General features: G+C 44.2%; 1 protein-coding gene across 2 annotated transcripts in view; it reads left to right on the top strand.

The window, feature by feature from the left end:
- CHP1 (calcineurin like EF-hand protein 1) overlaps positions 1 to 10,670 on the top strand; it is a 44,889-nt gene extending 34,219 nt beyond the window's left edge. For both annotated transcript variants that reach the window (XM_032251266.1, XM_032251267.1), the window contains 3 exons: positions 2,600 to 2,661; positions 9,665 to 9,787; positions 10,411 to 10,670. In XM_032251266.1, coding sequence (XP_032107157.1) covers positions 2,600 to 2,661; positions 9,665 to 9,787; positions 10,411 to 10,464 — 239 coding nt within the window. In that variant the 3' untranslated portion in view covers positions 10,465 to 10,670. The remainder of the gene's footprint in view (positions 1 to 2,599; positions 2,662 to 9,664; positions 9,788 to 10,410) is intronic.
- The last annotated feature ends 3,720 nt before the right edge of the window (positions 10,671 to 14,390 follow it).

Below are 14,390 nucleotides of genomic sequence, written 5' to 3'. Positions count from 1 at the left end.
TGGTAAATAAGAGAATTCAAGAAGTCTACAGGTTTTTAGGCACCGGGCGCTATGGCTCACGCCTGTAATCCCAGCTCTTAGGGAGGCAGAGGCAGGAGAATAGCTTGAGCCCAGGAGTTCGAGACCTGCTTGGGCAATATAGCGAGATACCGTTCTCCACAAAAAGGAAAAAAACAAAAAGACAAAAGAAAAAAAATTAGCCAGGCGTGGTGTCTGTGGTCCCAGCTACTTTGGAGGCTGAGGTGAGAGGATCCTTGGAGCCTGGGGGGTTGAGGCTGCAGTGAGTCATGATTGTTGCACTCCAGCCTGGAGACAGAGAAGGAGCCTGTCTCAAAAAAAAAAAAAAAGATAACCAAATTAAACAAACCAAAAAAAAAAAAAAAAAAATCAGAAAGTCTCTTCTAGCTACTTCCTTTCTCCAGAATTCTGATATATAACTTACAAAGACTAAATTAGATTTTAAAATTATTTTTATTTATTTATTTATTTTTTTTTGACAGAGTCTCGCTCTGTCACCAAAGCTGGAGTGCAGTGGCATGATCTCAGCTCACTGCAACCTCTGCCTCCCACGTTCTAGCAGTTCTCCTGCCTCAGCCTCCCAAGTAGCTAGGACTACAGGCACATGCTGCCACCCCCGGCTAATTTTTTGTATTTTAGTAGAGACAAGGTTTCACCTTGTTGCCCAGGCTGGTCTCGAATTCCTGAGGTCAGGCAATCCACCAAAGTGGATTGGCCTCCCAAAGTGCCAGGATTATAGGTGTGAGCCACCGTGCCTTGTCTATTTTTACTTCATCTTTTAGTGTACTCACCCTTTTATTTTGGAGGGCAGGGATATTTATTTTCTTTCTTTATTATTATTATTATTTTGAGACGGAGTTTCACTCTTGTTGCCCAGGCTGGAGTGCAATGGTGCAATCTGGGCTCATCTCAACTTCTGCCTCCCAGGTTGAAGCAATTCTCCTGCCTCAGCCTCCCAAGTAGCTGGGATTACAGGCATGCACCACCATGCCTGGCTAATTTTTTTGTATTTTTAGTAGAGATGGGGTTTCTCCATGTTGGTCAGGCTGGTCTCGAACTCCCAACCTCAGGTAATCCACCTGCCTTGGCCTCCCAAAGTGCTGGGATTACTGGCATGAGTCACCACCGCCGGCAAGGATATTTAAACCTGTAGATATGAATCCATGTTCTCATGCCTTTGTGCCTAATAATAGCTCTTTGGAATGCCCACCCCTTGTCACATTTTTATTTGTCTTTCAAGGCCTTGTTCAAATGTAACCTCTCCTTGATGTTTCCCCAGCTCCACTAAAAAGCTGCATCTGCCATACACTTTGTTACCCCCGCATTTTGGATGTGTTGTAGAGCTTAGGGGTCATGTGTATTGCTCTCCTGCATGAGATAGTGAGTTCCTAAGGACAGTATAAATCTTAATAGCTCTAGAGCAGTGGATTTGGGCCTTTTAGTATTTGCGACACCCTATTTATGATCCACAGTCTTAGTGGCATTCTTCAGGTGATTCAAAACCTAAAAACCATGCTAAATTCAGTTGTGGGAGAAGACATTCATGTCCTCAGGGTGAATTTTTCTCATGGCACCTATAAAATCACCCAGTGTTATTACCCTATTCTGTTGGTAGCCTTTCAGCAGCATGGTAAAAATTTAATGATTTTGTTCTTCTGATTTCTCTCTCATATGGACCCAAGCAAAGTTCTCATATATCCTAGTTTCTAGAAGGCTTAAAGAGAAAGAAACATGATAAGGCCAGGAGACCATCTGAGCCATCATATTTATTTGAAACTCAATTTCTTTTTTTTTTTTGAGACAGAGTCTCACTCTGTCACCCAGGCTGGGATACAGTGGTACAACCTCAGCTCACTGCAATCTCCTCCTCCCAAGGTTCAAGTGATTTTCCTGCCTCAGTCTTTTGAGTAGCTGAGATTACAGGTGCCCACTACCACACCCAGCTAATTTTTGTATTGTTAGTGGAGACGAGGTTTCATGGTGTTGACCAGGCTAGTCTTGAACTGCTGACCTCATGATCTACCCACCTTGGCCTCCCAAAGTGCTGGGATTACAAGCGTGAGCCACCTCGCCCAGATTGAAACTCAATTTCTTTATCTGCAGGACTCCCCAGTGATAGAGAATTACTTGAAATTTGAGACAATTTTGCCCAGGAGGCTCTATTCCCAAAGCAGTACTTTGTGTCGTCAGCTCTCATGATACCTGTGGGGCACCTATTGTTGGTTTTCCTTGAGTGGTGCCTGGTAGAATTGATGTTTGTGTGAGGTGACCTAACTTACAGAACCACATAAGGGATGTTTGGGGGCTGTTTAACATTCTAGGTTAAGAAAAAGGACATTTGGCTTTCTTTTTATGAAGTTTTCTGATTTGTTGGGAGACCATACTTCATGCAATCTAAGATCACATCAATTCTCAGTTCTTCAGTGTTACAATTTTTTTAAAGCCCTGCAAGTAATGGCAGTTGTTCTTAAAAAATCGATTAATTGGCTGTCAATTTTCTGTCTAGTGTCATATATTTAGTTCCTTGAGAAGGGGCAACACACTACCGAATTTCGACTAACTTTGTGTTTTTCCCTTACAGTTGCTTTTCGACTATATGATTTGGATAAAGATGACAAGATCTCCCGTGATGAGCTGTTGCAGGTATGTGGGAGAGCTCCTGGAGAAGCTGTGTTTGGACACTGCCTGCTTATTATTATGGGCAGGAACTATTCTTTCCTTTAGTAAGCATTTATTTAATACCTGCTATGTGCAGAGTCCTGACCTAGTTATAAGGCAAAAGAGGTGCCCTGGGAAAACTTGAAATAGCTCATTGTGTTTTCATAGACAGATATCTCCGATATTTAAAAACTAACTAGGGCCAGGCACGGTGGCTCACGCCTGTAATCCCAGCACTTTGGGAGGCTGAGACGGACGGATCAGAAGGTCAAGAGTTCGAGACCAGTCTGGCCAACATAGTGAAATCGCGTCTCTACTAAAGATACAAAAAAAATTAGCCGGGTATGTTGGCAGATGCCTGTAATCCCAGCTACATGGAAGGCTGAGGCAGGAGAATCGCATGAACCGGGGAGGTGGAAGATGCAGTGAGCCGAGATGATGCCACTGCACTCCAGCCCAGGTGACAGTGCGAGACTCCATCTCAATCAATCAATCAGTAAAATAAAAGCTAACTAGGCTGGGAACAGTAGCTCATGCCTGTAATCCTAGCACTTTGGAAGGCCAAGGTGGTTGGCTCACCTGAGGTCAGGAGTTCAAGAGCAGCCTGGCTAACATGGTGAAATCCCATCTCTACTAAAAATACAACAATTAGCTGGGCATGGTGGCAGGGGCCTGTAGTCCCAGCTACTTGGGAGGCTGAGGCAGCAGAATCACTTGATCCCAGGAGGTGGAGGTTGCAGTGAGCTGAGATCCCGCTACTGCACTCCAGCCTGGGCGACAAGAGCAAAACTCCATCTCAAATAAATAAGTAAATAAACAAACAAACAAAATAGGCTGATGCCCTTTTCAGCCTCAGCCCACCAGCACCCGGGTGAATAAAAAATGAAAAAATAAAAGCTAACTAAATGGCTTTTAGGTACTGACTGACAGTTAAAATATACAACACAATTTAGATCAAATAGTTCAGTTATTGAAAAATAAGATTGTTGGCAGCCAGGTAATTCTGATGATACTTAGGTAAATGCTGTTATTTAGTCTGTCCTTAGGCTTGACATAAGAGTCAAGGAATGCCAGGCGCGGTGGCTCACGCCTGTAATCCCAGCACTTTGGGAGGCTGAGGTGGGTGGATGACCTGAGGTCAGGAGTTCGAGACCAGCCTGACCAATATGGTGAAACCCCACCTTTAAATAAATAAAAATATTAAAAAATATATATTAGGCCGGGCGCGGTGGCTCAAGCCTGTAATCCCAGCACTTTGGGAGGCTGAGGCGGGTGGATCACGAGGTCAAGAGATCGAGACCATCCTGGTCAACATGGTGAAACCCCGTCTCTACTAAAAATACAAAAACATTAGCTGGGCATGGTGGTGCGTGCCTGTAATCCCAGCTACTCAGGAGGCTGAGGCAGGAGAATTGCCTGAACCCAGGAGGCGGAGGTTGCGGTGAGCCAAGATCGCGCCATTGCACTCCAGCCTGGGTAACATGAGTGAAACTCTGTCTCAAAAAAAAAAAAATATATATATATATATTAAAAAAAAAACAAGAGTCAAGGAGATGCTGCTGTGCTGGTGTACCTTGAGCTAACTGCCCACTTTCCTTGTTGCTCCTAGGGATAATTTACTGTTTTCCTCCTAGCAGTGACTGGCATTTCATCCTATTAGCATTGCCCTTCTCTTCCTCCCACCTCTTTCTCCTTCTATAAGGTTAGGAGGGATGAAAATTACCCTTTTAAAAAGTGTGTAGTCCGGGTGTGGTGGCTCACACCAGTAATCTCAGCACTTTGGGAGGCCAAGGCAGGTGGATCACCTGGGGTCAGGAGTTCGAGACCAGCCTGGCCAACGTGGAGAAACCCCGTCTGTACTAAAAATATAAAAATTAGCCAGGTATAATGGTGGGCAACTGTAATTTCAGCTACTCAGGAGGCTCAGGCAGGAGAATTGCTTGAACTCGGGAGGCAGAGGTTGTAGTGAGCTGAGATTGCACCATTGTACTCCAGGCCAGGCGACGACAGCAAGACTCTGTCTCAAAAAACAAGCAAACAACACAAAGCAAAAACAAACAAAAAATGTGTGTGTGTGTGTGTGTTTATGAGTCTGGACTATAGGAGGCTAACACATTGGATTTCCATGGGGAAAGTTCTCTATTTCAAGATACACTTAAAAAAATAAAGTGGTTTCCACCCATTCATTCATTGTCTTCCATGTTAAAGATTACTCAGGGCAGACTCAGGAGCAACCCATCATATTCTTACATTGCTGTAAGCAGAAACCAAAACAGTCTGCAGGTCAGTGTTAGTGTCCCTTGCTTCTGAGTTGGGAATTTCTTTAGCGAGAAGTGTTTGTTTTCTTGCAAGTTGCTACATATGGACTTCTGAGTTCTGAAGAGAAAAGACAGGTGTGGGCCAGGTGTGGTGGCTCACACCTGTAATCCCAGCACTTTGGGAGGCCGACGCGGGCAGATCACAAGGTCAAGAGATTGAGACCATCCTGGCCAACATGGTGAAACCCCATCTCTACTAAAAATATAAAAATTAGCCAGCTGTGGTGGCACGTGCCTGTAGTCCCAGCTACTCGGTGGGCTGAGGCAGGAGAATTGCTTGAACCCGGGAAGCGGAGGTTGCAGTGAGCTGAGATCGCACTACTGCACTCCAGCCTGGCACCTGGTGACAGAGCGAGACTCTGTCTCAGAAAAAAAAAACAAAAAGAGATAAAAGAGCCAGTCACTCTATAGTTGACATGTTAACTCTCTGGCCCAAATCTGATTGCCAGAAATGTCTTTTTGGAGTGGAGGATTGATTTATTTTTCATTATTAGGATATAGAAAGCCTGAGGCAGGCAGTGGGGAGGAGACCATATAGCCAGAGTGACAGTCAGTGCCACCAAAGCATCCCTGGGGCCAGGAATGACTTTGGGACAAATGTGCTCATGGACTGTTGAGGCATCACACAATTAGTTTTATCCTAGCAAGAAGAGGATATGAACATTTTACCAAGTTAGAGAACAAAGTTTATCTTTTTTGACACTGCAATTTCTAAAACATTTGGAAATTTTCAATTCTTAGCTCCACAGTGTTTTGCTTTGTTTTGTTTTGAGACAGTCTGGCTCTGTCGCCCAGGCTGGAGTGCAGTGGCGTAATCTCCACTCACTGCAACCTCTGCCTCCCGGGTTCAAGCCATTCTCCTGCCTTAATCTCCCGAGCAGCTAGGATTATGGGCATGTGCCACCACACCTAGCTAATTTTTATATTTTTAGTAGAGACGGGGTTTCACCATGTTGGTCAAGCTGGTCTCGAACTCCTGACCTCGTGATCCACCCGCCTCAGCCTCCCAAAGTGCTGGGATTACAGGCATGAGCCACCATGCCTGGCCTTCAGTGGATGTTAAGAATTTTGTGGTGAGCTCATCCTAAGGAAAGACTGAGTGGTCATGTTTGCTTTCTTTTCTTTTTTTTTTTTTTTTTTGAGATGAGTCTTGTTCTTTCACCCAGGCTAGACTGCAATGGTGCGATCTTGGCTCACCACAACCTCTACCTCCTGAGTTCAAGCAATTCTGCCTCAGCCTCCTGAGTAGCTGGGATTACAGGTGCTTGCCATCACGCCTGGCTAATTTTTGTATTTTTAGTAGAGATGGGGTTTCACCATGTTGGCCAGGTTGGAATGTGAGCCACCGCCCCCGCCACAACTTCTAATTTTCAAGAATTGGTTTATTTAAAAAATAACCAGTTTGATTGCAAATCAGTATTTCAGCTTTTTTTCTTTTTAGAAAATCATGTCATTTACTATTGATGGATTGATTGATTGACTGATAGGGTCTCCCTCTGCTGCCTAGCCTGGAGTGCAGTGACTATTTACAGGCATGATGACAGCACACTCCAGCCTTGAACTCCTGTGCTCAGACCATCCTCCTTCCTCAGCCACCCAAGTAGCTGGAACTATAAGCACGCACTACTACACCCAGCTTATAATTTACTTTTTAAAAATCTGTTTCATGGGCCAGGTGCAATGGCTCACACCTATAATCCCAGCACTTTGGGAGGCCAAAAGTGGCCAACAGGTGAGTGGATCACCTGAGGTCAGAAGTTTGAGACCAGCCTGACCAACATGGTGAAACTCCATCTCTACTAAAAATACAAAAAGTAGCTAGGAATGGTGGTGGGTGCCTGTAATCCCCACTACTCGGGAGGCTGAGGCAGGAGAATCGCTTGAATCCAGGAGGTGGAAGTTGCAGTGAGCTGAGATCGCACCACTGCACTCCAGCCTGGGCGACAGAGTGAGACTGTCTCAAAAAAAAAAAAAAAATCTATTTCATGTGACTGTAGAAGAAGTAAAGGGCCGGGCGCAGAGGCTCATGCTTGTAATCCCAGCACTTTGGGAGGCTGAGGCAGGTGGATCACCAGATCAGGAATTCGAGACCAACCTGGCAAACAGGGTGAGACCCCATCTCTACTAAAAATACAAAAAAAATTAGCCGGGCATGGGGCACGCGCCTGCATTCCTAGCTACTCAGGAGGCTGAGGCAGGAGAATCACTTGAACACTAGAGGTGGAGGTTACAGTGAGCCAAGATTGCACTGTTGTACTCCAGCCTGGGGGACAGAGTGAGCCTCTGCCTCAAAAAAAAAAAAAAAAAGGTAAGTAAAGGAGTGGAGGCAAAGAAAGCCAATGAACCATTGGGCTAGAAGCCCTTTCTTCCTGTGGAAAAGCTCAGCTCTTAGCATTTAAAGACAGAAGTGACTGACTACAGTGATATAAGGAGTCAGAAAGGCACCCTGTCCCCCATTTCATACTAAGAACCAGCCTTTCTATATTGTCTGATAGTCAAATTGTTAAAGTTCCTTATTTTAAGGGAGCAATTTTCAAAATATGTTCACACCCTAAAGATATTAATAGAATTGCTAGGGCCCAAGGGTTGGTGAAGTTTGAGACAAATTTGGTGAAACAGTGTTAAATTCTCTTATTCAATTCTCACAGCCCTATAATTGTACTTGTTATTTTTCTCAGAAAGGGATTTAGCATTTAACTCTTGAAGGATTTTTATGTTTTTGGGGGTCATACTTCAGGAATAGCTGGCTTAAGGCAGCACCTCAAAGAGGACTACATTTTCGAGGGGATTTCAGAAAGTATAATTTAAATCAATAAGGAACTAGTTACGCTCACGCAGCAAGAATTTTTGGTATAGATTGTCCAGGCTTGTATAGTACCTAACTGATGTCCAGGAACCAGGCTTATTCTGTGTTCTTGTCTTGGCATCTATAGCTTATGTTACTCACCTCATGGCTCCAGGGTGGCTGCGGTGTCACCAGACATCATATCTATATTCTGGGTAAGAAGAATGAGGAAGGGCAAAATGCAAAGGACTCTCCCTTAGTAAGTCTTTGTCTTCTTAACCAGTAACTGAGATAAGTTCTTAATTCATTGCCTAGATGAGAAGATAAGGGTTTCAGCCTTTTAGCTGCTATATAGTCACATGATGCTAATGATGAGGATACATTCTGAGAAATGCATTGTTAGGCAATTTTGTAGCTGTAGGAATATCATAGAATGTACTTACATGAGCTGGTTGCAGTGGCTCATGCCTGTAATCCCAGCACTTTGGGAGGCTGAGTTGGCTGGATCAACTGAGGTCGGGAGTTCAAGACCAGCCTGACCAACACAATGAAACCCCATCTCTAGTAAAAATACGAAACAATTAGCCAGGCATGGTGGCGCATGCCTATAATCTCAGTTACTTGGGAGGCTTAGAAGAGAATCGCTTGAACCTGGGAGTCGGAGGTTGCAGTGAGCTGAGATTGTGCCATTGCACTCCAGCCTGCACAACAAGAGCAAATAGTACTATACTATAGTATGAACGCATAATGGTATTTGTGTATCTAAACATATCTTTGGCTGGGCATGGTGGCTTATGCCTAGAATCTCAGCACTTTGGGAGGCAGCAGAGGGAGAATTGCTTGAGCACAGGAGTTGAAGGCCTGCCTGGGCAACATAGTGAGACCCCCCCCATTGCTACAAAAAATTTTTAAAAATTAGCCAGGCATGGTTGCATGCACCTGTACTGTAGTCTCAGCTATTTGGGAAGCTGAAGTGAGAGGATCACTTGAGCGTGGGAGGTGAGGCTGCAGTGAGCCACATTCACACTATAGCACTCCAGCGTGGGCAACAGAGTGAGACCCTGTCTCAAAAAAAAAAAAACAAAAAAAACCCCAAAACAAATACATATATCTAAATATGGAAAAGGTACAGTAAAAATATGGTGTTGTAATCTTTCTTTAAAAATTTTTAACTTTAGCTGGGCGCAGTGGCTCACGCCTGTAATCCCAGCACTTTGGGAGGCCGAGGCGGGTGGATCACGAGGTCAAGAGATCGAGACCATCCTGGTCAACGTAGTGAAACCCCGTCTCTACTAAAAATACAAAACATTAGCTGGGCATGGTGGCGTGTGCCTGTAATTCCAGCTACTCAGGAGGCTGAGGCAGGAGAATTGCCTGAACCCAGGAGGCGGAGGTTGCGGTGAGCCGAGATCGTGCCATTGCACTCCAGCCGGCGAAATAAGCTATAAATCAAGCTCTCATGACAAGAGTTTACCTACATAAGTAACTTTTAGGTTCAGGAGTACATATGCAGTTACTTATGTAGGTAAACTCTTGTCATGAGAGTTTGATATATAGATTATTTCGTCTCCCAGGTACTAAGCCTATTACCCAGTAGTTCTTTTTTCTGCTTCTCTCCCTCCTCCCATCCTCCACCCTCTGGTAGGCCCCAGTGTCTTTTGTTCCCTGTTTTTTGTCCATGTGTTCTCATTAATACAGTGTTATAATCTCATGGCACCACCACTATTTATGCAGCTGATCATTAACCAAATATTATTATGCAGTACATGACAGTATTTGTGGTCATCAAAGGAAAAGGAGGATGGTGATAGCTTTATTTTTAATCTTAGTAGAAGAGTCCCTCCGATTCCCAAGGCCCTTGTCATTCTGGCTCTTGATCTTGCAGGTGCTACGCATGATGGTCGGAGTAAATATCTCAGATGAGCAGCTGGGCAGCATTGCAGACAGGACCATTCAGGAGGCTGATCAGGATGGGGACAGTGCCATATCTTTCACAGAATTTGTTAAGGTTGGTCTCTTATCTCTTTGGGTTTTTTTTGTTTGTTTTGTTTTGAGACAGTTTCGCTCTTGTTGCCCAGGCTGGAGTGCAATGGTTCGATCTCAGTTCACTGCATCCTCCGCCTCCCAGGTTCAAGGGAGTCTCCTGCCTCAATGTCCTGAGTACCTGGGATTAGAGGCATGCACCACTACACCTGGCTAATTTTTGTATTTTTAGTAGAGATGGGGTTTCACCATGTTGGTCAGGCTGGTCTCAAACTCCTGACCTCGTGATATGCCCACCTCAGCCTCCCAAAGTACTGGGATTACAGGTGTGAGCCACCGTGGCCGGCCACTACTTTGTTTAAAAAGTTAAATTCCGGCCGGGCACGGTGGCTCATGCCTGTAATCCTAGCACTTTGGGAGGCCGAGGTGGGTGGATCACCTGAGGTCAGGAGTTCAAGACCAGCCTGGCCATTAGGGTGAAACCCCATCTTTATTTTTTATGAATTAAAAAAAAAAAGAAAAAGAAAAAGAAAAAAACAGTTAAATTCTACTGAACAGGAGGGAGAAGGGAAAACATAACTCAGATAAGAGCTTGGGAGTGTTGTGACCTTTATAACCTTCATAACTGTCACTGGTTTTCTCCCACAGGTTTTGGAGAAGGTGGATGTAGAACAGAAAATGAGCATCCGATTTCTTCACTAAAGGACGGCGACCAAATTGTTCCTTGAGGTCTAGTATTTAAGAACTGGAACTTGAAAGTCCTCCTTCCACCAACCCCACCTCTCCCCCATCATTCACTTTCTCCCTAAGTACTACTGCTGTTGCATGACAACCCTGAATATGTTCTGTCAACACAAATCTGCCTTTGATGTATAAACAGGGCATTACAGAATGGTACACCCAGTCTATTTCTGTTCGGTATTATTCACTTGTTCTTCATTTATAAATATCATCTTCCCCATTCTGCTGCTGAATGCCACACGTCCATCCAGTCTGAGAAAGTGATAGAGGGACTCATGCCAAGAACAAGCCAGCAAAGCTCTTTCACTGGATGTAGACTGTAGCCCTGCTGTCTTCCCTCCAGCGAGCCTGCCAGCATGCTTTATCCTTTTTATATGGCCTTTGCTTCCTACTTCTGTGTCATCCAACATACTGTTCACTTAGTCTGGCAGTCTTTCTGCTTTACATTAAGCCTCAAAATCTCCTCTGTTTTACTTGGCACCATAAGCTGTGCCCTATATACGTATTTCTGACTTGGCAGGATAGTTCAGGGGTCTGGTAGTTTTTATTTACCTTCATTATTAAATGGACCTCTGGGATGTTGCCTTTCCAGGAGCTTTTTGGTAACCAACACTTTTCTCAGAAGTATAAGATCATCCTCTGCACTCTGCTCTGTCATCAAAGGGCTGCTGGGCAGAGATACCCCTTCTTGAAAGGTGGCCTTGGTAGAGGTGTGGAGTCAAGTCTTCTAGTTTGCTTGCCCACATCACTCTACCTCTGTCCTCTGATTCTCAACTTTGTACCTCTGTGGCTCCTCTTGTTAATGCAGTGTTGACTGATCAAAAAATAGCAACACGCCTGCAGGTTTGCTTAGTTTGGGGACACCGTTACCACCAGAATGGCTGCTCTGACAATATGCCTGGGAACTTTCTCATAGCTTTTTTTAACAAGGAGGCTGGGCACCCTGTAAAGCCTCATGCATTCACACCTTTGCAGCATGGTTTGTGCCTCAGTGTTATGTGCACTGGAATGTTTTTCACTTCACATTTCCAAGTAGAAAAATTAGTGTTACGAGCCAGGCATGGTGGCTCACGCCTGCAATCCCAACACTTTGGGAGGCTGAGGAGGGCATTTCACAGGTCAGGAGTTCAAGACCAGCCTGGCCAACATGGTGAAACTCCGTCTCTACTAAAAATACAAAAATTAGCTGGTGTGGTGGCAGTCGCCTGTAATCCAAGCTACTCAGGAGGCTGAAGCAGGAGAATCACTTGAACCTGAGAGGCAGAGGATGCAGTGAGCCGAGACTGCACCATTGCACAATAGCCTGGGTGACAAAGCAAGACTCCGTCTCAAAAAATAAAAATAAAAATAAAAAAAGAATGATTAGTGTTATGGAAGTGCCAAAGTTATCCTAGTCCAAAATATTTAAAGATTGTTTCCTCAGTGTCTTGAGGTTTTGCACAAAATTCTTTTTTTTTTTTTTTTTTTTTTTTTAAAGACAGAGTCTCACTCTGTTGCTTAGGCTGGAGTACAGTGGCACCATCTCGACTCACTGCAACCTCTGCCTCCTGGTTCCAGCAATTCTCCCACCTCAGCCTCCCAAGTAGCTGGGATTACAAATGTGCACCACTATACCCAGCTAATTTTTGTATTTTTAGTGGAGAGGGGATTTCACCATGTTGGCCACGTTGGTCTTGAACTCCTGACCTCAGGTGATCCTTCTGCCTCAGCTTCCCAAAGTGCTGTACAGGCATGAGCCACCACACTCAGCCACAAAACTCTTTATGAATTTTACACTTAGCACATATTAATGATGGAAGCCATAGTCAGCTTCTAATACAAGTCCAAAGAATTGACTATTGTATCATTAGCTGCCTGGTTACATTAGCTTCTAAGCTCCTTGTAAAGACCACCACTAATCCCTTAAAAACAAGAGGTCTGGCAGTGGTAGCACAACCTAAGGTGGCATTACAGGTCTTTGAGCAAGCCATAGCAACTTTTCTGCCAAAGTCAGCTTAGTTTAGACTTCAGTGATTCAGGCTATTGCCATTCTAATGTATGTCTCTATGAGTCTGTTTATCCGTACATCTGCCCTTGGCTGACTCTGACTCATTGCTTGCTTGCTTGCTTGTTTCCTTGCTTTGGAAAACTATTGAAGATATGTACATAAGTCTTTAGGAAGGGGATTGCTAAAAAATAACATTGCGAAGTGATGGAAAAGGGTGGAGAACAGGGAAGTAACCAGGCTGGATGGCTCAAAATATAAATTAATGAAGAACTCTTTATGAAGTATCAGTCAGACTTTGTGATCAAATGATGCAATATAGGAATTATGTAAAAGGGAAGAATATCCAATACTGACCTATTAGAGAGGTACTTCACAGGCTCCTTGATTTGCATATTTAAAGTTCCTAAGGTTATAGCTTTTCCCCCCTTTTGGCTGTGTAGTAAACTTTTAATCCACGGTTGTGCCTTATTGTTCCATTAAAATTGTATCTTTGATCCATCAATAAATACTTGTGGTTGAAACAAAATAACTTGGTTGATTTTGTCGATTTTACAAGAATTTTATGTAACTTAGTCCCTTCTTCAAGTTTGAAATCACAGTGTCTCCCTTACTCAAGTTTGTCTGTACTGTCAGCTGCAGTCTACTTTGCTGCTGCCTGGACATATGAAGTGGAAACATTTTTCTACAAGCCAGCACTCTCAGCCTCTAGACACGGTTTTGTCAGCCATGGCCACTTCCCATTAATTCCAGGTAAGATGCAATTTCTATTCTTGACTCCCTGATTCTTTAAAGATAGAAAAAGCCTAAAAATGCAGTATCTGTCTATTCCTTGTTATTAAGTTGCCCACCTCTTCCTTCATGTGCAGCCTCAGTGGTGACATACTCTGCTTTTACGTGGCTTTTCCCATTTTCATTTCTAAGACTAAGTCTCACTTTGTTGCCCAAGCTGGAGGGCAGTGGTGTGATCTCAGCTCACTGGAACCTCCACCTCCCAGGTTCAAGCGATTCTCCTGCCTCAGCCTCCCAAGACAATGGGATTACAGGCGTGTGCCACCACACCCAGCTAATTTTTAGTTTAGTTTTGTTTTCTTTGGGAAAGAGTCTCACTTTGTTGTCCAAGCTGGAGTGCAATGGCATGGTCTTGGCTCAGTGCAACCTCTGCCTCCCGGGTTCAAGCGATTCTCCTGTCTCAGCCTCCCATGTAGCTGGGATTACAGGTACCCACCACCATGCTCGGCTAATTCTTGTATTTTTAGTAGAGATGGGGTTTCACCATGTTGGCCAGGTTGGTCTTGAACTCCTGACCTCAGGCGACATGCCCGCCTCAGCCTCCCAAAGTGCTGGGATTACAGGTATGAACCACTGCACCCGGCCACGGCCTATTGTTTCTAATTTTATCTGTTATAAAATATTGATGTAATGAATCTCTGCATATAACTTTTTACTTTGAAAAATTTTACAAGGGTGGAATTACTAGGTCAAAGTTCAAGCATATACTTACATTGTTTGCTATGTTTATTATGCTCCTTTATCTTTGGTGTTCTATATAGGATATCTTTATCGTCACTTGTTTTTCCAAATTGATTTTAGAATCATTTTGTCAATTGCATTTAAAACGTTATTAGGCTCACACCTCTAATCCCAGCACTTATGGTGGCAGAGGTGGACAGATCACTTGAGGCCAGGAGTTCAAGACCAGCTTACCCAATGTGGCGAAACCCCTTCTCTAGCAAAAATGCAAAAATTAGCTGGGTGTCGTGGTTGGCGCCTGTAATCCCAGCTGCTCCAGAGGCTGAGGCAGGAGAATCGCCTGAACCCAGGAGGCAGGGGTTGCAGTGAGCCGAGACTGTGCCACTGTATTTCAGCCTAGGCAACAAAGCAAGACTATCTCAAAACACAC

The sequence above is a fragment of the Sapajus apella genome, unplaced genomic scaffold, assembly GCF_009761245.1.
Source record: "Sapajus apella isolate SASKATOON/1434 unplaced genomic scaffold, GSC_monkey_1.0 scaffold74, whole genome shotgun sequence".
Taxonomy (NCBI): Eukaryota; Metazoa; Chordata; class Mammalia; order Primates; family Cebidae; genus Sapajus; species Sapajus apella.
Note: the sequence above shows the minus strand (reverse complement) of the source record. Positions and strands in the feature narration are given on the sequence as shown.